General features: G+C 42.9%; 1 protein-coding gene across 1 annotated transcript in view; it reads left to right on the top strand.

Annotated features, from left to right (window-relative positions):
• Nucleotides 1–24429, top strand: part of itpr2 (inositol 1,4,5-trisphosphate receptor, type 2) — a 71351-nt gene that overhangs the window by 16879 nt on the left and 30043 nt on the right. The window contains exons 14-39 of the mRNA XM_042335022.1: nt 88–229; nt 717–878; nt 1054–1226; nt 2035–2154; nt 2476–2661; nt 3023–3274; nt 3567–3711; nt 3987–4137; nt 5165–5367; nt 5796–5913; nt 6333–6384; nt 6927–7092; nt 9785–9952; nt 10173–10262; nt 10429–10554; nt 10874–10996; nt 11467–11667; nt 12209–12460; nt 13088–13213; nt 13408–13536; nt 14779–14899; nt 15406–15596; nt 16006–16148; nt 16793–16901; nt 21830–21965; nt 23774–23958. Of these exons, the coding sequence (XP_042190956.1) occupies nt 88–229; nt 717–878; nt 1054–1226; nt 2035–2154; nt 2476–2661; nt 3023–3274; nt 3567–3711; nt 3987–4137; nt 5165–5367; nt 5796–5913; nt 6333–6384; nt 6927–7092; nt 9785–9952; nt 10173–10262; nt 10429–10554; nt 10874–10996; nt 11467–11667; nt 12209–12460; nt 13088–13213; nt 13408–13536; nt 14779–14899; nt 15406–15596; nt 16006–16148; nt 16793–16901; nt 21830–21965; nt 23774–23958 (3970 nt within the window). The remainder of the gene's footprint in view (nt 1–87; nt 230–716; nt 879–1053; nt 1227–2034; nt 2155–2475; nt 2662–3022; nt 3275–3566; nt 3712–3986; nt 4138–5164; nt 5368–5795; nt 5914–6332; nt 6385–6926; nt 7093–9784; nt 9953–10172; nt 10263–10428; nt 10555–10873; nt 10997–11466; nt 11668–12208; nt 12461–13087; nt 13214–13407; nt 13537–14778; nt 14900–15405; nt 15597–16005; nt 16149–16792; nt 16902–21829; nt 21966–23773; nt 23959–24429) is intronic.

Below are 24429 nucleotides of genomic sequence, written 5' to 3' on the forward strand. Positions count from 1 at the left end.
CCACAGTTCGCTGGAGGGATGGAGTGTGGCTAAACTGGAAGCTAAAATAACATTCAGTGGAGATGTAATACATTAATTTACCAACAGGTTTGTCACCAAACTGCTTGAGGACCTTGTGTTCTTTGTCGCTGATGTCCCCAACAACGGCCAAGAGGTTCTGGATGTAGTCATTGCCAAACCAAATCGAGAGAGACAAAAGTTGATGAGAGAGCAAAATATTTTGAAGCAGGTAAGATAACTTTCCTAATATGTGGAATTCTAACACAGCTGAAATGGGGGAGTGGGGCGGGGGGTGGGGGAATAATGAATGGGGTACCTCAAGGGTCTGTGACCCCTATCATGTCTGTAACCTTTCTGGTGTTGTAGGGTGCTGTTTTGTGTACAGAAGAGGGCTTTAAAGGCCTCGTTTCCGGGCTCCATGAGATGTTTAATGAAATGTGGACTGAAATAGCGTTTATGAAGCTACGTTTGAGTTTCACAGACTAGCAATAGAAAGATCACCTTGAGCTATTGACCCTTAACTAACTAACAACCAGTGAGCTCTGTTATAAGACAGTATTTTGGGGCCTGTAACATCTTAACCAGTGGTATAGCAGGAGATGATCGCAGGTCAGAACTTCTGTTAATAAAGTTGCAGTTTATTTTGTGGCTAAAAACTGGTCCTTACTTTATATGTAATTATTCACATTAGGTGACCTGTTTCTTATTTCTGATAGATCTTTGGGATTTTGAAAGCTCCTTTCAAAGACAAAGAGGGAGATGGTCCAATGTTGAGACTGGAAGATCTAGGAGATCAGAGATATGCTCCCTATAGATACATCCTGAGGCTATGTTATAGGGTTCTCCGGCATTCACAACAGGACTATAGGAAGAATCAGGTGGGAATGTTTCATTGCTATCAGAATGTTTCATTGCTATCTATTGTATAGTTTGGTACATGACATGTCAAGCGACTGCCGGGATGGTGAAAGACGAATTGGATGGACCTTGGTCTTCTTTTCCGAACACAAAATTCTACTTCAGCTTTTCCTAACAAGTGAGCATCTATTTCAGGAATACATTGCCAAGATGTTTGGCATTATGCAGTCGCAGATTGGATATGATGTACTGGCAGAAGACACCATTACGGCTTTGTTACATAACAATAGGAAACTGCTGGAGAAACATATCACAGCCAAGGAAATAGAGACATTTGTAAAGCTACTGAGGAGGAACAGGGAGCCAAGGTGGGATTGTGTTTTTTTTATGTAATATTTATCACAATAAATGTAAACATGGAGTCTTGTAACTCAGTGGTTAGAGCACTCGCCTCACAATCGAGAGGACCTGGGTTTGATTCCCGGGCAGGCAGAGCGAAACGTTAGGCAAGTTTTCTTACTCCACACACACACGCTCTGTTTACCAGCAGTAAGTAGGAACCTGGTTGTAGTCAATTGGCGGATTGCTTTTCCAGGGGTAGTAATCCCTTCAAAAAAAAAGTAAAAGAAATAGTAATAATTTGGTCAATCAATCCTTGACTGTTTGTGGGACACTGCTGTGGGCAATTGTCTGCTGAGTTTCTTCCACAAAACATACAGTCACTACACTTTACAGTATATTCTGCGAAGCACTTTGAAATGTCTCGACGACGTGATAAGGCGCTATGTCAAATGCCAGGATTATGATAGGATTATCATGAGTAACTACTAATCTTTGGAAGATCACAGATTTAAGTCACGCTCAGATAGGCTTACCTTGCACTGGATTTGTGGAATAACGTTCGTGGAGATTACTGTCCTACCTCAGAGCCTGAGGAGAATGTTTGTGGTACAGTCTGCCAGGCTACTCAATAAAAAGGGATAAACAGTTCTGCAAAATAAAATGCCAAAATTGCAGCTCCCAAGAAAAAGCAATAATAAAAAATATGCTAAACATATTATGTAAATTTAACACAGTCGGCACTTACTGTAGAAATGCATTTTCCAAGGGATACAGTGGGTTGGTGGTGAAATTGATCCAAAAATGTAAGTTATTCTGACATTTATTTCCTTGCAGGTTTCTGGATTACTTATCCGATCTTTGTGTGTCGAATAACATTGCTATCCCAATTACTCAGGAATTGATCTGCAAATTTATGCTGAATGCCACTAATGCTGACATTCTCCTTCAAACCAAGTAAGCAACTCTTTGTAATCTCCTCGGATTGTACATTGATCAGTTTGTGTTCACTTCATTGTAGTTTTGTGCCCTCAATGACGCTATGTGCGTTTTGCCCACAAAATACACAGTCAAAAAACACTTTACAGTGCATTCTGTGAAGCGCTTTGAGACGTCTCAATGACGTGATAAGGCGCTATATCAAATACAAAGATCATTATGTCACAGACATCCAGCGTACCAAACAAAAATAGTTCTGTGCTTTCAGTAACTAAAATATCATTTAACCCCCTCTCCCTCTCCTCTCCCCTCTCCCTTCTCTTCTCCCCTCTTCCACAGATTGTTGACAAACAATGGAGACTTCAATATAGAAAATTCCTTGACTCAGGAAGATATTGATGAAGACGAGGTTTGGTTGTACTGGATAGATGGTCAGAAGGAACCTCACGGCAAGTCTATCAGACACTTGGCTCAAGAAGCCAAGGAAGAAAACAAAGATGCCAAAGATATACTCACGTATTATAGGTAAAACATTTTCTTTTTGTATCAAATTTTACATTTTATTTAAATATACTTTTACTTTCAATATTCCACGGCTGTTTGTGGGACGCTGCTGTGCGCAATTGGCTGCTGCATTCCACCCGCAAAATATCCAGCCAATTCACTTTACAAAGTATTCTGTGAAGCGCTTTGAGACGTCTCGAAAACATGATAAGGCGCTGTATCAAATGGAAGGATTATTATTATTATGATTGGGTTTATTTGCTCCCATGAATAAAGCATGTAAACATTTGCAAATTTTCAATGTTCCACTTACAGATTGTTTGGCAGTAACCGATATCTGAGTTTTCTCCTCGTTGCATGCAAATTTCTCTGCTTTCTGCAGGTATCAGTTAAACCTGTTTGCAAGGATGTGCCTTGATCGACAGTACCTGGCCATCGATCAGATTTCCACCCAGCTGGGAGTGGACCTTATCCTTCGCTGTATGTCAGATGAAAACCTCCCCTTTGATCTGAGAGCTTCCTTCTGTCGGCTGATGTTACACATGCACGTGGACAGAGACCCGCAGGAATCAGTCACCCCGGTCAAATATGCTCGTCTTTGGACAGAAATCCCCACCAAGATCACAATACATGAGTACGTGTCGCACTTACACAACTACTCCTCCTGTTACACTGAAATGTCGTGTTTGCAATGGGCAGGGATACGATAATTATTTCTCCCACAAAATATACCAGTTAATTCACTTTACGCAGCCTGCGATTGAAGACGAATTCAGAACAAATCTGCGGAAACACTACTTGCAGTGAGCTTGCAGTAAATGTACGGAACAGGCTCCCTGGGGAGACGCTGGAAGCAGAAAGTGTCAGGAAAAAAAAATATGGGGTCATGTTTTATTTCTACCTCTTTTTGTATTCCTCTGCCCCAGGTATGACTTGCTGACTGACACCTCTCGCGATGACAAAAAGAACAAGTTTGCTCTGACCGTGGAGTTTGTGGAGGATTATCTTAAGGATGTGGTCACTCAACTCTTTCCTTTTGGAGATAAGGAGAAAAACAAGCTGACATTTGAGGTACCTTTATTTTTATTTTTTTGCCTAATATTCTTTTAATTTGGCCTAATATTTCTCGTTTTCCACTGGTTGTGGGACGCTGCTGTGCGCATTTGGCTGCCACGTTTCGCCCACAAAATATAGTCAATTCACTTTACAGTGTATTTTGTGCAGCGCTTTGAGACGTCTCGAAGACGTGATAAGGCGCTGTATCAACTGTAAGGATTGTTACTATTATTTTGTAGTGTTTGCTGTATGAATGCGGCCTGAACTGAGCAAATTCTTTTTCCTTTTAGGTGGTGAATTTGGCACGAAACCTGATTTACTTTGGATTTTACAGCTTCAGTGAGCTCCTAAGGTTAACCAGAACCCTGCTCGCAATCCTGGATTGCGTTCAGAATCCCATGTCTCCTTACGTGGAAAGATTAAGTAAACTGCATGATGGAGGTGAGCATAGAGCAACCAATGCACTTGACTGTAAAAGTGCTTCGCTTGGCTATTCTTTGCAGTTTTTAACTGGACGAATTGTTAACCTCGAAATATTTGTTTCACAAAAAAAAATTGCCCGCAAGCATACAGTCGATTCACTTTGGGGTATATTCTGTGAAGCGCTTTGAGACGTCTCAACAACTTGATAAGGTGCTATATCGAATGCAAGGATTATTAGTATTTTATTATGAATTAGTGCTTCGATACAAAATAAATTATCTAATTTTACACCGGCATTCTGAGGTTCAATGCCCCCGATTTTTAAACAAAGCACATTGCTCCTATTGTGTTGTCAATCTTTATAATGTTGGTTTAGTTCCTTGACACACGGCCCCTCTCACTTGCTTCTGGGTCAAGCAGTTTCTGGCCTTACACCAACATTTGCGATTTCGCCCTCAAAATACGCAGTCACTACACTTTACAGTATAACGGAGTCCTGCAGCTCAGTGGTTAGAGCACTCGCTTTGCAAGTGAGAGACCTGAGTTCAATTCCAGGCAGAGGGCGAAACCTTGGGCAAGTTTCCTTACTCCACACAGAGCCTAATAATAATCCCTCCAAAGCCAAAAACAATAATAAATTGGTCATTTTCAATCTACGACTGTTTGTGGGACATTGCTGTGCGCAATTGGCTGCCGCGTTCGCCCACAAATATACAGTCAATTCACTTTACAATATGTTCTGTGAAGCGCTTTGGGACGTCCTCCCGACGTGAAAAGCGCTATATCAAATGCAAGGATTATTATTATATTCTATGAAGCGCTTTGAAACGGTCTCGACGAGGTGATACGGCGCTATAACAAGTGCAAGGATTATTATTGGGAACGGGCAGCAGTTCGTGGACCTGAAACATTGACTCTCTCCATGGATGCTGCCTGACCTGCTGCGTGTTCGCAGCGACTTGTGTGTGTGTGTGTGTGTGCAAGGATTATTATTATTAGCTCCAGCTCTGCCACTGCATGTAATTGATTTTCCTATGCGTTAAAGGGAATAACGTGATGAGAACAATTCACGGAGTGGGAGAGATGATGACACAAATGGTCCTGAGCAGAGGCTCCCTGATCCAAGAATCTCTGCCGGAAAACCAGGAACGCCAGGCTGGCAGCGCTTCGGGAAAATCCCTGCACGCCTTGGAGAACGAAGATGTAACAGTTATGGATACCAAACTAAAGATAATAGAGATATTGCAGGTATGAATCATAGGACCGTAGAACCTTACAGCACAGAAGGAGGCCATTCGGCCCATCGTACCTCTGCTGGCTCTTTGAAAGCTCTACCAACTCTACCCTCCCTCCCCCGCTCTTACCCCATACACAGCCCTGCAGCTGTTTCCTCTTCAAGTCTCTATCCAGTTCCCTTTTGAAAGCAACTATCGAATCTGCTTCCACCAGCCTTTCAGGCCGTAACAACTTCTTCCCCATTTTCAGGTCGCGCCTGAAGACCTTCCTCTTCGGCCATGCCTACGGTCAACCCCCCCCCCGTGTGGCGGTGTCGTGCTCCGCCACTGTTAAGCGCTCAGGGACGCTATCCTGTGTGAGGGGGCGCTGGGTAAATGATAATTGTTGTTGTTGTAATGGTTTTCTTCTGTTCTACTTGTGAAAACAAAGTTTTCTTTTAGTTTATCCTTAGCGTCCGGTTGGATTATCGGATTTCCTATATGTTATCAATCTACAAGAAAGAATTTGGTGACAACACTTCTGGGGATTCTACTTCTAGTCCGAGTACAGACACACCAGGTAAGTCATCTTTTGTAGGTAGTAGCTGATATTTTCTCTTTGGTGTTCAGGTTAGCAATGCTTACTAGTTTACTTCACTGAACTTAGTCCCTCCATCACCCCAGTCCTCACCAGCCTCCACTGGCTCCCTATCACAAAACGGATCGATTTCAAGATCCACTCACTCGTCCACAAATCGCTTCATACCCTGGCACCTCCCTACCTCTCCGACCTGCTCACTCCCCACTCCACCAACCGCTGCCTCCGCTCGGCTGGCCACCAGCCTCCTGCTTGCCCCTTGTGCCCTCCGCTTGGCTCGTCGTTATGCTCCGCCATTGTCCAGCACTCTGGGACGCTGCCCTGTGTGAGGGGGCGCTGTGTAAATGCAAGTTGTTGTTTTTGTTGTTCTTCTAAAGTTCATTGCTCTTTATTTTGTACAGTACCAGATCTTGAGGCAATTGGTGAGCAGGCAGAAACCATGTTTGCTGGAAGGTATGAACATTGCTTTTTTTTGTAATCAAATCTGCTCTAATTTTTTGATGTAATTCCCCCTCCAGATTATTGTGGTGTGATATCTGTTAAGGAACCAAAATTCATTATGCTGTATTGCCCCAGTCACACCACACTTATTGTGAATGCAATCATGTAGAATATCACGCAATGATAATATTAATAATAATCCAATAATCCTGGCACTTGATACAGCGCCTTATCATGTTGTTGAGACGTCTCAAAGCGCTTCACAGGATAAACTGTCAAGTCAATTAACTGTTTTACAGGCAGAATGTACAGCACATGGTATTTCATGTGAATCCAGTCTTATGAAAAACGGAACATTTTAATGGTCAGCAATATGATGAATAATACTACTTGCATTTGATGTAGCGCCTTGTCATGTCGTTGGGATGTCTCAAAGCGCTCCTTTGTCTCATAATGCTCTATCGCCACAGATGTTTTTTTATATATTAAAATGCCATTCTTGCTGGGAATAATCTTACAGGTGTGTGTGCATGGCTTTCCCTTTGCTTTTGTAGCCAAGAAAGAAATGCGGTGGAACTCGATGATGAAGGAGGAAGGACATTTCTACGGGTTCTGATACACCTGATAATGCACGATTACCCTCCTCTGGTATCTGGGGCCTTACAGCTGCTGTTCAAACACTTCAGTCAGAGAGCAGAGCTTCTTCAGGCTTTTAAACAGGTAACACTTTCCCGGTAATTTACTGTATCTGTTCTCTTATACAGTATAACCTCAGATAAGTCGTATCAGTTGGGACCATACATTCAATATGACTTATGCAAATGTGAGTTATGGCAAACTTGCGTAGAATATAAACTCTTAAACAGGACTTTGGCAGATGTACGTCAAGCTCTCCGGGATGCTATCCCACGTGTAGGGCACTATATAAATACAAGTTATTGTTGTTGTTGACTAAGGAAGCTCCCTCCTTGTCGGCCTTCCCAACTCTTCCCTCCACAGGCTGCAGATCATCCAGAACTCTGCAGCCCGTGTCCTCTCCTCCACCAAACTCCGTGACCCCATCAACCCCACCCTTGCCCGGCTCCACTGGCTCCCCAACCCTCAGAGGAGAGAATTCAAAATCTTTGTTCTCACCTTCAAGTCCCTCCATGGCCTTGCTCCCTCCTACATCTCTGACCCCCTGACCACCTGTCCGCTCCCTCCAGTCAGCGGGCTCTGGCCTGCTCCATCTCCCACCCGACCCCCCCCTACCATCGATGGCTTTCAGCCTCTCTGCCCCCACCCTTTGGAACTCCATCCCACAATCCCTCGCCTCGCTCCCTCTTTTGCCTCCTTTAAGGCACAATTCATTACCCTCTTTTTTGACCGTGCCTCCAGCCACCATCCTACCCCCTTTGCCCTCCCTCATCCTGCCCCCCACGCTCAGGTCCTGATCTCCGACTGTTCAGCACCTTCCGACGTGAAAGGTGCTTTACAAATGTAATTTTGCTGCTGTTGTTGTTGTTAGACGATTATACGATTTATACAGATCGGACTTATACGAGATTTGCTATAATGGCCTTCCTTCATTCCTGGTTTTCTATTTATCTGAATTCCACTTTTTCTGCGCATTCACCATTTTTCTTACATGATTTTATTTTGACCGTTTGCTATCCTGTTTTCTTAACTTTAATGTTCTTTTCTATCCGTGTTGCTTTCTGGTTGATCACAATAGTTAGCGCTTGGAACTTTGGATGGATCGGTGAGTATTGAGTCTATTGTACCTGTGCAGTCATATAGACAAGTTGAATATAGAGACCACAGGGTCTTAAGCAGCAAAGACTTAAGACATGTTCTGGGAGGACCTCTATATGGGCACCAAAGAAGAACGAAAATGGGCAAAGAACTGTTAGTAATTCATTTGCTTTGAAAATACCACATTATTCACTATATTTGGGTGAGCGGTTGAGGAGAGAATAGGCTTTTGGATGAAATCAGGTTGCCTGGAAAGCTGCGTAATCAGGTACTTGGGATTTCCTATTGTAGGAACATAGGAACAGGAGGAGGCCATTCAGCCCTCGAGCCTGTTCCTCCATTCTATTAGATCGTGGCTGACCTGTACCTCAACTCCAATTACCCGCCTTTGCCTCATATCCCTTGATCCCCTGACCTGACAAACATCTCCACCTTAGTCTTGACAACGTGAATGGATCCAGCCATAATCCACAGCCTTTTGTGGGAGGGAGAGAGTTCCAGATTCCCACTGGCCTTTGGCTGAAAAGCTGACCCTGATTTCACTCCCAAATGGCCTGACTCTAATTTTAAGATCATGGCCAGAGCAAATAGTTTTCTGTAGCTACCCTATCCAATCTTATTATTATTATTATTATTTAATTATCAAATCTAACTTATGAATTAAATCACTGTTGCTTGTTCTAAATCCTCTGTGGGTTTATTAGAGGTAATCCCTGGCAATATAACACAATGCTTTCTTAACTGAGCACCTGAGGACTATACTGAGGGTTTCATACATTTCAAATTGGTCATGCAAGATTTCACAAGACAGCTCTGCATTTTTAAGAGTGTTTCTTTACGACAATAATGACTGATTAAATTGGTCGGGACACAAAGATTTTCAATTGCCTACTTTTACCCACAGTTTATTGAGACGCTTCCAATCCAACCACATTTTTTTATTGTTGCCAAATATTATTGCGTGTTTATCAGCACTCATTTAAATGTAGAAGTCGTATATTATTCATATAAATATTTTCCAAATAACATTGCCCGAGGCTAACATAGGACAAGGCAAGGAGTACCTTAACTTACTTCAGAGGCTTTGTTCATCCAGCCCTCTCAAGGCTATTTTGAGTTCATTTTTCTCCTCCCAGCATTATTATCCATTACAGCTATTACCTTGTGTCATACACTGTACTTACTTTTCAACCTGTGGATGTAACATTTTTTTAAAAATTCAGTTAGGTTTATGTCCAAGCTCTATCGTTCAGTGTTAAACTTGGGTTTCAAAGTTTCTATCAAATGCAGAAAGCCATAATCCCATAAACACAAGTGCAATACAATAGAAAATTACATTTGTATAGCGCCTTTCATGTCGGGAGCATATCCTAAGGCGCTGAACAGATCATCCAGTAGCTCACATGGGGATGGAATGAAAAAACAATTCCAGGCAGTTTACAGAAAGTTTAGCATAAGTCTTGGATATTATTTAATATATTTCTCCCACAGAATATAAAGTCAATTTATTTTACAGCACATTCCTGTGAAGCGCTTTGAGACGTCTCGAAGATGTCATGAGGTGCTATATCAAATGCAAGGATTATTATTATTTTAATATATGTGAATTGTTCTGGAACAATGCAGATTATTTTTGGCCGGTAATGTAGCCTTGTACTGTTCCCAATTTCTGTTCCAGGTCCAGTTGCTAGTTTCCGCTCAAGACGTGGACAACTACAAACAGATCAAAGTTGACCTGGATCTCCTGCGATTAACAGTAGAAAAGTCCGAGCTGTGGGTTGAGAAAAAAGGCAGCTATGGGAGCAGCGACACACAAGCAGAAGGCGCAGAGGAGGTGAAGGGAGAGGTCAGTGCGAAGTGGAATCTGTAGCTGACAATCGAGTTGTGCGTAGACTTCATGTAACCAGTGCACCACAGGGAACTGGTTGGAGCAGTCGTCTCGCAAGCGAGATGGCCCGGGTTCGATTCCCTGGTGATGCTAATGATCCTTTTAACGATTCTATTGATTCTGAATGTATTTTTGTCGACACACTGAGCTTACCTTGACTTCGATCTTGTTGATCCAGGATCCAGGCATTTTAAGTCCCGTGCAAGATGGCAACAAGAAACCGCAAATAGACAGCAACAGCAGCAACAACTACAAGATTGTCAATGAAGTAGGTCACATTGGGGTCCATGTGCTTCTCGAGGATTGTGATCATATCTTTACACTAATATAACATGTTGATATTGTTTTTACATAAAGTGTAGCATTGGGACGTCCTCTCGACGTGAAAGGCTCTACGTGAACATAATTTGTTGTTGTTGCATTCATCTTTTCAGATTTTAATTCGACTCAGTAAGCTCTGCATCCAGAACAAAAAGAGCAGAAATCAGCAGCAGCGTTTGCTGAAGAATATGGGCGCTCACACAGCCGTGCTGGACCTTTTACAAATCCCTTATGAAAAGGTAATCTTGCCCTTAAACTCTGGGACTGAAATACATTACTGTGGAATCCCGTAGTTTAGTGTTTAGAGCATTTGCCTCGCAAGCGAGAGGACCTGGGTTTGATTCCCAGTTAGGGCGATACACTGGGCAGGTTTTCTTACTCCACACGCCTCTGTTTACCAGCAGTCAGTAGGAACCCGTTTGTTAGTAGATTGATGGATCACTTTCCAGAGGTAATAATCCCTTCAAAAAATTTGAATACTAATTTGGTCACTCCCAAGACCCTATATTAAATGAAAGGATTATTATTATAATGCTAATTATTCTCTCTCGACTGCAGACGGATATTAAAATGAATGAAATCATGGAATTGGCCCATGGGTTTGTGCAGAATTTCTGTGCTGGAAACCCACAGAACCAAATCCTTCTTCATAAAAACCTCAACCTCTTCCTTACACCAGGCGTGAGTACATGTTTCTACCTGGCACCATCTTCATAGGCCAGTTGTTATGTTTGCGCAGAACACAGTACTGTTGCATTATTGACGGTCTTGTATTGATTACCTTTTAGAATTACCCCGTTGTAATAATTTAAGCTCAAGGTACACCTTGTCATGGTGATGCTCTGCGTGTGATCATTTGCTGTGCGCAAATTGACTGATGCTTTCACCCAGAAAATAAGGTCACTACACTTTACGCGGATATCTTACACTTTACATTTACGTACGTTTAGAATCCCCCAATATTTTTGTGTATGTTTTAAACTTAGTCCTGGGGGCATAATAAGAAGCTTTGTCGTTTCACTTGTCACTTGTCACTTGTCGTTTGGTCGTTCGCGAAATATCTATACTCCGTCTCATAATAATTCTCGATGGTATTCTGTTCTACTCTCTGTTGCCCTGTGAGCTGAAATGAACGTTCCTTTGTGTTGCAGCTCCTGGAGGCAGAGACCTTGCGACATATCTTTATGAACAATTACCACCTCTGCAATGAGATCAGCTTGAGAGTGCTGCAGCACATTGTACATTGCATAGAGACACATGGTCGCCATGTGCAGTACCTTAAATTTTTACAGACAATAGTGAAAGCAGACGGGAAGTATGTCAAGAAATGCCAAGATATGGTGATGACAGAGGTAACGAAAGTTTCCCCTTAACTGCTGTAGTAATCGGTCCCTCTGCGAAACTGAGATGATTGTCGTGCAGTCAGTGGTTAGCGCGAGAGGACCCAGGTTCGATTCCCGGGCAGGGCAAACCCTTAGGCGAGTCTCCTGACTCCACACACACGCCTCTGTTTACCCAGCAGTAAGTAGGAACCCAGTTGGCGGATCGCTTTCTGCGGGGATTAATTCCTTAAAAGTAACGTGGTCACTCAATCCGTGACTGTTTGTGGGACTCTGCTGCGCACAAGTTTCGCCCAGAAAATACACAGTCACGACACTCATCACATCATCGAAACGTCTCAGAGCGCTTCACAGAACACATGTAAAGTGTGGCGATTGTGCATTTTGGAGGAAAATTTTGCCCACAGAATACACAGTCACTGCACCTTACAATATTTTCTGCGAAGCGCTTTGAGACGTCTGAACGACGTGGTAAGGAGCTATACCAAAGGCCAGGGTTATTATGATGATGATGATGATGATGCTGCTGACACTGATTTATGCGTCTCTCTAGCTGGCTAATGGGGGAGAGGATGTGCTGGTGTTCTACAATGATCGTGCGTCGTTCCCCGTCCTGTTACAAATGATGTCGTCAGAGCGAGACCGTTCCGATGGAAGCAGTGCCCTGGCTTACCACATGACTCTGGTGGAGCTGCTGGCAGCGTGTACGGAGGGGAAGAACGTTTACACTGAAATTAAATGCAACTCCCTCCTCCCCTTGGATGACATTGTGCGAGTGGTCACACACGAGGACTGCATTCCTGAGGTAAAGCCAACAGCAACAGCTTGCATTTACACCACGCCCTTCACGTGGGGCAGCGTCTCGGAGCGCTTAACGGTGGCTTGACGCCAAGCCGGGGGTGGGGGGTGAGGGAGGGAGGGAGGGAGGGAGGAGGTGACTGTAAGCACCGGCAACGAGGAAGGTCTTCAGTTGTGATCTAAACGAGGGGACATCTCGGTTGTTGGAGAGGGAGTGTGTTTTCATGAATCTCGAGCCACAGAATGAGTTGGTTCTACCTTTAAATTCCCAAAGTGCCAATTGATGTTTTAACCCTTTGACGTTCTGAGTAATTTTTCCACCCAATGTTAAGAGTGAAAGGCTGATGTTTGCGAGACTAACTTGTTTGCCAAAAGGCTGTCATCAATCCCTATGGAAAGTTGACGTGTTCATAGAATTTCATGTGAATGTCTTTTTTTTTATTGACGATGAAAGCAGATCGCCCACAAAATACACTGTCAAGTTACTTCACTTTCCAGTGTTTTCTGTGAAGCGCTTTGAGACGTCTCAACGATGTGATGCGGGGCTAATGCAAATGCAAGGATTATTATTATTGTTATATTGATGTGCCAATTCTTTTGTGGAATGAGAGCAACAAAATGTTTTGCTTTGCAGGTGAAGACAGCCTACGTTAATTTTGTTAACCATTGTTATGTGGACACGGAGGTTGAGATGAAGGAGATTTACACCAGTAACCATATCTGGAAGCTTTTTGAGAACTTTATCGTTGACATGGCCCGGGTAAGTTTCTTTTTAAAACAACGACGGTTTGTATTTACACAGCGCCCCTCACCCAGGGCAGCGTCTCAGAGCGCTGGACAGTGGCGGAGCACGACACTGAGCTGGGGGAACAATAATAATAATCATTATTATTGTTACTATTATTATTCTTATTATTATAATAACCATGTGATTACTGTGTTATTTTGTGGAAGGTGTGTAACACTACCACTGACAGGAAGCATGCTGACATTCCGTTGGAGAAATATGTGACAGACACGGTAATGAGTATTATCAGTGGCTTCTTCAGTTCCCCGTTCTCAGACAACAGCACAAGTCTGCAGGTCAGTCACGTTTCCTGAATGCTAAGTTAAGCTCACGACTGTTAAAATAAAACGCCAAACACTGCAGATGCTGGAAATCTGAAACAACAACAGAGGTGGCCGGGACCACTCAGCAGGTCAGGCAGCATCTACGGAGAGAGGAAAGTGAGTCAATGTTTCGGGTCCACGACCTTTCCCTATTCCCAAAGGACACAAGCCACGTTTTACCCTGAGCCGTTACCGCTATGCAAATACCCATTTTAAATGCAGAGAGCAGACAGTTGCAACATTGACTGTGGGCTTTGTTTTCTGTGCGCACAGCTCACTTGTGACCTGGGTCTAAATTAATATGGAAATGGGGAAAGAAAGGTTCAGACAAAGAGCTTCTGTACACGTTGAGACTGGGCCCCGGCCACTGATTTTAATGTGGGATTTTCCTCTTTTTTTAATTAAAGGAAAAGGGCCAACAGGAATGTTTTCTGTTCGCAATCTCATCCATTTTACACGATTTTAATGTGGAGTCCTGTAGTGTATCAGTTAGAGCCCTCGCCTCGCAAGCGAGAGGACCTGGGTTCAATTCCCGGTCAGGACGAAATCTTAGGCAAGTTTCCTTACTCCACACTCAAATAAAAATTTTGGACTGTGTGTGGGACGCTGCTGTGCGCAATTGGCTGCCATGTTTCGCCCACAAAATATACAAACAATTCACTTTTCAGTATATTCTGTGAAGCGCTTTGAGACGTCTCAACGACGTGATAAAGTGCTATATCAAATGCAAGGATTATTATTATTAACTCGCTTTTGCATTGTATTTACTTACTTACAACACAAACAAAGAACCTGTTGGACATATTTACGCTCCAGAGTATGCACTCTCACCAACAGAAGGTAGAATTTAACCAGCGATTATTACTTACTTGTCTAAATTTGGAAGAAAATGTTTTGCCATGTGAAAATGATATCATCTGCACTTTTTGCTTCAATACTTTCATGAAAACTTTCATGAAAACCAGGTTACCTATTGCTTGGGTAATATGTGAATTTGAATCTTTTGAAAGTAAAAAGTAATGATCTGATTATGCTTGAAGCTATGAAAAATGCATATGATGTCGGTTTTATATTTCTGTTGTGATAGAGGCAGATTAGCTGTTGTACAACTTAGCACAAGAAATGTTTCTACACATGAGCATGTTTTGGTAACTGTTCAAATAAAATAGTGTTGAGTTTTTTCACGTTAATATTTTCATTTCCCCAATCTTGTAGACACACCAGCCAATATTTATTCAACTGTTACAATCAGCATTCAGAATTTACAACTGTTCCTGGCCAACCCCATCTCAGAAATCCTCAATCGAGTCTTGTATAAAGACTTTGTCTGATGTCGGTAAGTCAACTGCTAGAGATTGGCATTAGCAACATGATAATGATAGTAGAACATAAGTATTTACTGGCGAAAGAAGACCAGGTCCATCCATTCTACCATCCTGGCAGTTGCTTGCACATGTCCAGATTGTATCCTGAGATATTATTTCCGAACAGAAATCTATCCAATTCAATTTCAATAATCAACACTTTCTGCTTCTGCCGTCTCCCGAGGGAACCTGTTCCGTATGTTTACTACTCGCTCACTGAAATAGGTTTAAGCATGGAGCATGAACATTTTTGTACCTTTCAACAACAACAACAGTTTACACTTGTATAGTGCCCGTCACATCGGAAAAACGCCTCAGGGCACTGGACAATCAGGGTTTTTTGGACCCGAGCTCGGTGATGGGGTCAGGAGAGGTTGAGGGCTGGGGGGGAGGGGGAAGAGGAAGGTCTTTAGACAGCACTTGAAGGAGACAAAAGAGGGGTTGAGTGTGAAGGTAGCGTTTGACTGTTTAATTGCAGCTAAAAACCGAGCGATCGCAATCCCTGTGGATTTGGACGGTCAGGTCACTACCCTGTTCATGAAGAGCCACTCCAACATGGTGCAGAGGGCAGCGATAGGCTGGAGAATGTCCGCGCGGAGTGGGCCTCGCTATAAAGACGGCACAGGAGCACCAGCCTGGGATTACAGGAACATCATCGAGAAGCTACAGGTGTGTCAGAGAGAGAGAGAGACTCAGAGAGACAGCAAGTGGGAGGAGGGGTGGGTTTAAGAGAGAGAAGTGGAGTAGCGAAGGAGAAAACCTACTCTTTGCGCCTAATACTTTCCGGAATTAGATAAGCAGGATGTGTCCCTCCAGGGAGAGAGAGAGAGCGTGTTCCAATCCAACAATCTTTGGGATTTCCATGTGTAGGTGGGAGGTGTGGAATTCTCAGCTTGGTTTGGAGACCAATGTATGGTGGTGATAATGATTGACCATACTTGTGTACGGTCGATTATCTCTCAGCTGATGGAGGAATGTCACACTGGGTTGCCAATGGGAAAAGAGGAGAATATGTTAATAGTTTAAGCGTATTAATATTGACAGTATAATCTAAAGGTTTACATTCATTAATTCTCAGGATATGGTATCTACCCTCGAACAACAATTTCAGCCAATGGTCCAGGCTGAATTCTCCTTGTTGGTTGACGTGCTGCACAGCCCAGAACTACTCTTTCCTGAAGGAAGTGATGCCCGATTTAGATGTGGTGCCTTCATGAGCAAGTAAGTCGTAGAATCTCACGGCACAGAAGGAGGCCATTCGCCCAACGCGTCTGTGCCGGCTTTTTGAAAGAGCTACCAACTAATCCCACTCGCCCGCTCTTACCCCATAGCTCTGCACAGTTTTCCTTTTCAAGCCCCTATCCAGTTCCTTTCTGAAAGCTATTATCGAATCTGCTTCCACCAGCCTTTCCGGCAGAGCATTCCAGACCATAACAACTCTCTGGGTAAAAAAAATTGGCCTTGAGTTTTGCTCCTTGGTCATTTTAGGAGTTTTATGTTAATGCACGTTGAGGAATTACAAATGTAATGTTGAAGTTACAAAAAAACATAACTATAAGTTACTCAAAAATAACTATTACATTTTATTTTTGATGGGATAAACACTGAATAAAACAAACTCCACTGAAATGATTACTCGTTGATCAATGGGTTCACTGTTGGTGGAATTATAGTGGTGTTCTAGTTATAAAAGCCATACATTAAAGTATCTTTTGATTTCAAAATACATTAAGAAGCAAATGTATGTTTTTTTTGCATTATTTAGAAAGCTCAATATACCAAAAATTATCTTTCTGTGTTTGCTGCAGTATTTCTTTGTGGATTTTAAGGTGAGCTTATATCTCATGCTGCTATTTTAATTTCAGGTTAATAAACCATTCCAAGAAACTGATGGACAAAGAAGAAAAGCTGTGCATTAAAATTCTTCAAACTTTGAGAGAAATGCTGGACAGAAAGGATAGTTTTGGAGAAAAGGTAAGTTTAAATGCCGGTTTTACATAATTCTGATTAAAATCGTATGCGTTCAAGCATTGTGATGTTGCGGTGCGCGTGACACCACTAGTGGGCACTCTTGACTAAATCTCTGTTGGTTACTGGTTCGCTGGAAATCAGAGTAAATGTTTTATAGAAGTGCAGTTTGGGTGTGTTAATATCTCCCTTAAGAATCCGGTTGCTTAACGTGCTTAAGAAACTTAAACTGTAAACCATTCAAATTGTATTAAAATCTCACAGTAGATTTTGTGTTAAAGTGATTTGTGCTCATGAGGTTTTTGCTCACACTGAACAAGTTTACAATTCCTCGACTCGCGCCTAAATCCTTCGTTAAATATTGAGGTGGACATCAGCAGTCTTTCAGCCCTCGGTTAAAATTAGCTTTGCTTGTTTAAATCAATTGGTTTGTAAATGAATAAACTGGTTTGTAAAATTAATTCTACGCTGATTTCACACGTGGGATGAATGTTTCGAAATCCTGGAATTAATTGATCAATCCAGAATATCACACGAGGGGCAGAAATGTCTAAAAGGTTTGGCAATAACAACAACAACAAATTACATGTGTATAGCGCCATTCACGTCGGGAGGACGTCCCAAGGCGCTGGACAGTCAGCGGATTGCTGGTAGCAATGAAGCGCAGTTATTAGGTGGGGGGGTGGGTTTGGGGGGCAATTTTGTATGTTTCTAGCTCTGAAGGAAGTGAGGAGTTAATGGACCTTTAGTGTTAAAAGTTGGTTTGATTGTCCCCGTGTTGCGAGCGAACGGTTTCCCTGGTTCTGTTGTTTGTCAGTGGTCGGTCTCTGGTTACAAGGAACCATCTTAATTTGTTGTCAGCGCTTTGGGAGCTCATCGTGTGTTAACATCAGCCTGCAGTTCCCCGACCCTACCTTACCCTACCCTATCCCGTGGCTCCACAACACGCCGGGTGAATTAATGAGTGTTTACATGGCTTGCAGTATCCCGAGTTTTTTTAAAAAAAAACCGCTGGGGTGTAGAAGCAGATCAGCATGTGACTGTACATGTGAACATTGTGTGCGGCTGGGAGATGTGAGTCGTGATTGGAGAGGATGCCAGCTGCCAGGAATATGAGGTGACTCAGAGTGCAACCTGCTCAGCCAACAACAGCATGTGATTATATAACGGGCCGCAGTGTCTGGTACTGTGGTGCGCTGGGAGCACGTCACGTGTTAGGCAATGCTTTTGGCCGTGAAATTAAATTGCTGCTTGATCGTGCCTGTGCATTACATGAGCTTTCATTTACACACTCGAGAGGGAATGTGTACACACGAAGCGACTGAAGGCCTTGCCTTCTACCCGGTTTTACTCAGGGTTTCTGCATCAAGGCAGGAATCCTATTTCCAGTTAGTTAGGTAGAAATGATTAATACACCAATTCTGCCACCAGAGAAACCTGAACCAGCTCCTGCTTATTTTTAAACCTTCTCTGGTTTCTCCTCTCCTCCCTCACCCCGCCCCCCCCGTCCTTGTTGAAAGAAAAAAAACCGTCAGGGGAGAATGTGCTCCTGGGCTCCTGCTTAGCTGCTGAGTCTTGGATCTGACCCAGCACAGTGTTCCTGCAGCAAATCCCGTTGCTGCTCCCTGTTACGAGGCATAAAATACTTGGAAATCAGATGCTACGTCAACGCCCATATAGCCCCACCGCTCCTCCGCTCAGCTGGGCTCCAGCCTGCTCCAGCCCCCCCGCCCGGCCCGGCCCGGCCCGGCCCACCATCGCCAGTCAGGCCTTCAGCCTCTCTGCCCACACCCGTTGGAACTCCACCCCACAGTCCCTTCGCCTCCCTCCCTCCCTCCCTCCCTCCCTCCCTCCTTCCCTCCCTCCCTCCCTCCCTCGCCTCCTTGAAGGCCCGTCTCTTGGACCGCGCCTTCAGCCACCCTCCCACCCCCACCCTCCCCGCCCTCCACCCCTCCTGATCCCAACCCCCAGCTCGGGTCCAAACCCCCGACTGTCCAGCGCCTTGGGACGCTCTAAAGGCTGGGGGCAGAGAGGCTGAAGGCCCAACTGCCAATGGTGGGGAGATCCAGGGGGACATGGAGCAGGCCGGAGCCCGCTGAGCGGAGGGAACGGACAGATTGATATGAAAGAGTTTAATTGAGATTTTATTGAAGTTTCTTTTGTATTCATTGCTAGTTGACAGAAAAGAGAAGTTTGCATAGTTATTTTTGGCAGTTGGACTAATATACAAAGACCTTTGACTCCTGTAACATGTGATAATGACTTGGCTAAACACTGCCTACAATATTATAACAGCTGGTATTGTGGGGATATAACCAGTATAAAACATCTAACAATACTGATTAACTGATAAGAGGCTCATTGTTGCATTTCTATGCCAAATCCACATATATTTTGAGGTTGGGTATTTTGTTTACTAGAGTGTTGGGAGATTGGTTTCTCTGTTGCCTTCTTTCTAATAATAATAATCCTTGCATTTGATATAGCGCCTTATCATGTCTTTGAGACGTCTCAATGCGCTTCACAGGATATACTGTAAAGCGTAGCATCTTATATTTTGTGGGCGAAATACCTACTACGCAATGATAAGTACTCTTTGAGGCGGTAAAATGTGATGTGGAAATGAATTTGTTTCTCAGAAACAAATCAAACTTCATTTCTTCCTGTGTTCAGTGTAAATGCTTATTTGGATTTAAGAGCAGATTTTGTAGCCTTGTGGTTAGATTTACCATCTAAATTTTAACACTCTTTAAGATTACTGTTTTACAAAAGCATTCATGTGTTTGTAGCTTTTCCACCTCATTGTGAAACAGCAAAATTTTTCCATGTGGAACAGTTATTTGCCTTAAAAGTATCAGGCATGGCTATAACATAATAATAATTTTGTTATAGCACCTTATCACATCATTGAGATGTCTCAAAGCGCTTCACAGAACATACTGTAAAGCGAAGTGACTGTGTAGTTCATGGGCAAAACCGGCAACTGATTAATTGTGCACAGCAGTGTCCCAGCAACAGTCCTGGATGAGTGACCACATTTTTTTTCTTTTATCTTATTTACCCCCGGAAAGTGATCCGCCAATCGATTAACAACTGGGTTCCTACTTACTGCTAAGGTTCACAGAGCCGTGTGGAGTAAGGAAACTTACCTACGGGTTCGCCCTACCCGGGAATCAAACCCAGGTCTCTCTCGCTATGTTATGAGACTCCACAATAACAACAAAATCTTTATTACATTTTACTTTAACATATGACCGTTGCAGCCTGGTGACCAGTTTATTTGTTGGTGAGTGTTTTTTTTTTAATTGGACTGAATTAAGAAAGCGTCGTTAATCCTTGCGATAGAAGGAGGTACGATCGGGAAAAAATAAGAGATATTTCAAAATGTGACTTCTTTTCCCCCCCTGCATGTAGTTTGTTTTGTAACTAAAACATTTCTGAAGAGTAATGAAGCGTTTACAGTGCGGGAATGCTTTACTGCTAGGTTGCTTCACTCCCTGTGTTTGTGGTTGATGTTAATCTAATTTGGACTGATGCTCGGTGTTTAGAATAGGCCTCGGGCCAGTAATACTGCTGCATAAATTGAGCATGGCAGCTGCTGCTATAAACCTGGGGGATTGGGAAACGTGTTCAAGTCTGGGTCATTCTGACCTCACCAAAATATGATCTTGGGGAAACGAAAATCTGAAGCGTACTGATGAGAAGTCATGTGTCTAGACTGACGTGGGACTGAATTGATGGGCTTTAAGTGGGTGGCATTGCGTGGGAGCACCTTAAACTGAACAGAATCTGCCATCAAAAAAATTAATGATCTGAACTGCGAAGCGTGATTGCTTCCAGGCCAAGTGGCTGAAGAAGGAGAACAAAACTTATGTTTTTTTCCAACAAAATATTAGTGGATACGTTTATACATCATGGTTCAGATTGCAATCCCTCTTCAGTGAATCGCAAGAGCCACCCACTCTTGATGATAATCATAATAATTAATATAAATAATAAATAATAATGATACAGCACCTTATCAAGTTGTTGAGATGTCTCAACGCGCTTCATGGAATGTACTGCAAACTGGATTGGTAAGGCACTATATCAAATGCAAAGATTATTATGTATTTATTTCCTACCTTTTCTATTTCCCTCCCCACATGTAGGGCTGTACCAGTGGCAGGATTAGAACAGTAATACATTGATTTTTTTAAATAGATTGCCAAAATTCAGGCATTAATTAAGATATTTTAATTTGCAAAATTATGGTTAGCTAAATGATGTTGTCTGATGCCGTCTGAATTTCCCCAAGCCACAAATTGGAAGTTGTTACTGTAGTCCACAGTGCACATTATTTAATTCATTGAAATGCACTTGAAAATATCTCTGTAATTTCACTTGAATCAATATCTCTACATATGTACAACTTGCATCAATCTGACACTACACAAATGACCCAGGCTAGACTATTCATTAGTCACTGGATCTCTGTGGCTAACATATTCAAGCGCCCTGGGACGCTACCCTGCGTGAAGGGCGCTGTATAAATGCAAGTTGTTGTTGTGGTTATCTTATGGCATTTAACTGAGGCAACAGAGTTTTGATTTATCCATGTCAAGTTTACCTGTATTATTGCGAAGAAATTATTCACTTTTTTGAGTGAGGTGATGTGCCAAGAAATAGCTATTACATTATTTTTTTGTGTGTGAGATCTTGGGGAGAAATTCCTCACTTTAGAAGTCGAGCACTTTTGTTCGCAATTACGTCAGCCCAAATATAAGAACATTCTATATACTTACAAAAAAGCACGATATTTCTCATAGTCTTAATATTTCATTGCATTTTTTACTGGCTCAGTCATTAAGCTTCAGGGTGCAAAATGTCCTTTTGATCTGAAGTATTGAATCTTCTTCTTCACACCTCGACGGTTTCAATCTTTCTTTTTACAGGGCACTGTTTTGAGGAAGATCCTTCTAAATCGTTACTGCGGTAATGTTCGCAGCGTGTACAAAGGAGAAGGGCACAGCAGTAACATCAGTAGCTCAATAACAAATGCAAGTTTCACCAAGTCTTCACAACCCGGAGGTAAATCACAGCAGTTCTCTATCTTCAGAGCAGATCGAAAGTGATGAAGTGCGTAAATTTATCCGGGCTTTAAAATGAAAATATCTGTCTGTATGTGCTTTGTTTTGCTGTGAATGGATATTCTGTTCACTGCGTTCATCCCCCAAATAAAACTGGTCGCTCAATCCACGACTGTTTGTGGGACGCTGCAGTGCGCAATTGGCTGCTGCGTTTCACCCACAAAATACACAGTCACTACACTTTACGGTGTATTCTGTGAAGGGCTTTGAGACGTTTAATGACGTGATAATGACGTCTCAGAGCGCTTCACAGATTATACTGTAAAGTGTAGTGACTGTGTATTTTGTGGGCGAAACGCTTTAAGGGGACTCCCAATCTGGCTGGTGGCCAGGTTATATTGATAGGCGTTTCTATGTCACTGACAACTGTTTCCAAGGATCATCCTGATTCATGTCGGTGATGATTTAGATCCAGTTTACTTGTGTTTGCAACGCACACAGGTTTAATTTCTGGATGGATCCAATTTCTCTCGCAACTATAAATAAAAGCGTGCAAAGCTTTTGCTGTAGAACAATTTACCAAACAAGCTTATTATTTGTTCCCTTCACACTATTCCATGGTTCCACTATACGTCTAGGTGCCACAAAGCACGGCCATTTACCAAAATGTGACTTTTACTTTTTCTCTGGTGATTTTCAATGTGGCCGTCAAAATCGTTCTGATAATGAGTAACTGGCTGGAATCCATCTTTTACATTGAGCAATGTGTCCCTCCAGCCAACAAACCTCACAGCATTGGTACTTTACTGCATTGCAGTCCTGTAGCTCAGTGGTTAGAGCACTCGCCTCGCATGCGAGAGGTCCCAGGTTTGTTTCCCGGGAGGGCGAAAAGCTAAACAAGTTTCCTTACTCCACACGCTTCTGTTTAACTAGCAGTAAGTAGGAACTTGGTTGTTAGTCGATTGGCAGAACACTTGTCCAGTAGCAATATTCCCTTCCATTTTGTTTTAAAAAATATTAATTTGGTCACTTCAATCCACGACTGTGTGTGGGACGCTGCTGTGCTCAATTGGCGTTTCACCCACAAAATATACAGTCAATTCACTTTACAGTATATTCTGTAAAGCGCTTTGAGACATCTAGAAGATGTGATAAGGCACTATATCAAATGCAAGGATTATTATTATTGTTATTATTGGCCTCGGAGCTGCGATCACATTGTATTTGCGATGACAGGTTGAGAAATGGGATACAGAAAGCATTTATTTTATTTTTAGTAAAAGTTAAAGGTAAGATGAGTAGATGGCATAGCTGATAAATCCAACACTGAAGTCCAGGAGGCTTGGGACTGGGATGTATGTGCTTTCTTTTCTGCTGAGGAGTGAGAAGAAGTTTCTCTTGTAGCTGCCTGCCACAGAATAAAGGGGATTTTATTTTTCACACCAATTCACGCTGAGTGGTTAGAAATAAATCAACTGTATGTTTGAATGAATGCAGAGAAAACATGATTAACTCTGTAATCCTGTAGCACACCAGGACTCTACTTTGCGTGAAGAATGCTATCTAAATGCAAGTTGTTGTTGTAGCGTATTGGTTAGAGCACTCACCTCACAAGCAAGAAGATCTGTGTTTGATTCCCAGTCGGGGCAAAATAGGCAAGTTTCCTTACTCCACACATCTCTGTTTACCCAGCAATAAGTAGGAACCCGATTGTTAGTTGGTTGGCGGATCATTTCATGTCCCAAACTATATACTGTATAGAGTCGAAGGCAGCAAAGCTGATCCCGAAAATATTCTTATTTTATACAGGTGCATCTCCATCTGATTCAGACAAGTCTGGAATCACCATGTATGATATTCAGTGTCACTTAGAGAGAGAGGGAGCGTCAGAATTGGTGACTGATCTTATCACAAACACAAAAAATAGCAGAATATTTGAAGAAAGCATCTTGCTTGGCATTGCGTTGTTAGAAGGAGGAAACACCCAAATACAGGTGAGGCACTTTGTCTTGATTAAGCGCTTTGGGACATGCTCCTGACGTGAAAGGCACAACATGAATTAAAATTTGTATTGTATTAATCTTTTCAAATCCCTTCATGCTCTGGCACCTCCCGACCTCTCCAATCTGCTCACTCCCCAACCCACTACCCGCTGCCTCCGCTCCACTGGCTCCGGACTCCAGCTTGTCCCTCGTGCCCTCCGTTCCACCATTGGTGGCCGCGCTTTCAGCCACTGCGCCCCCAAACTCTGGAACACTCAATCCCTCTGCTTTGCTCCTTCCTTCCCCATCTTCAGGTCGCACCTGAAGATCTTCCTCTTCAACCTGTGCCTACGGTCACCTCCCCCTCTCTTCCCAGCTCAGTGTCGCGCTCCACCACTGTCCAGTGCTCTGGGACGCTGCCCTGTGTGAGGGCGCTGTGTAAATGCAAGTTGTTGTTGTTGTTGTTGTTGCAAGGTCTTCAAA

This window comes from Callorhinchus milii, unplaced genomic scaffold, assembly GCF_018977255.1.
Source record: "Callorhinchus milii isolate IMCB2004 unplaced genomic scaffold, IMCB_Cmil_1.0 Scaffold5, whole genome shotgun sequence".
NCBI lineage: Eukaryota > Metazoa > Chordata > Chondrichthyes > Chimaeriformes > Callorhinchidae > Callorhinchus > Callorhinchus milii.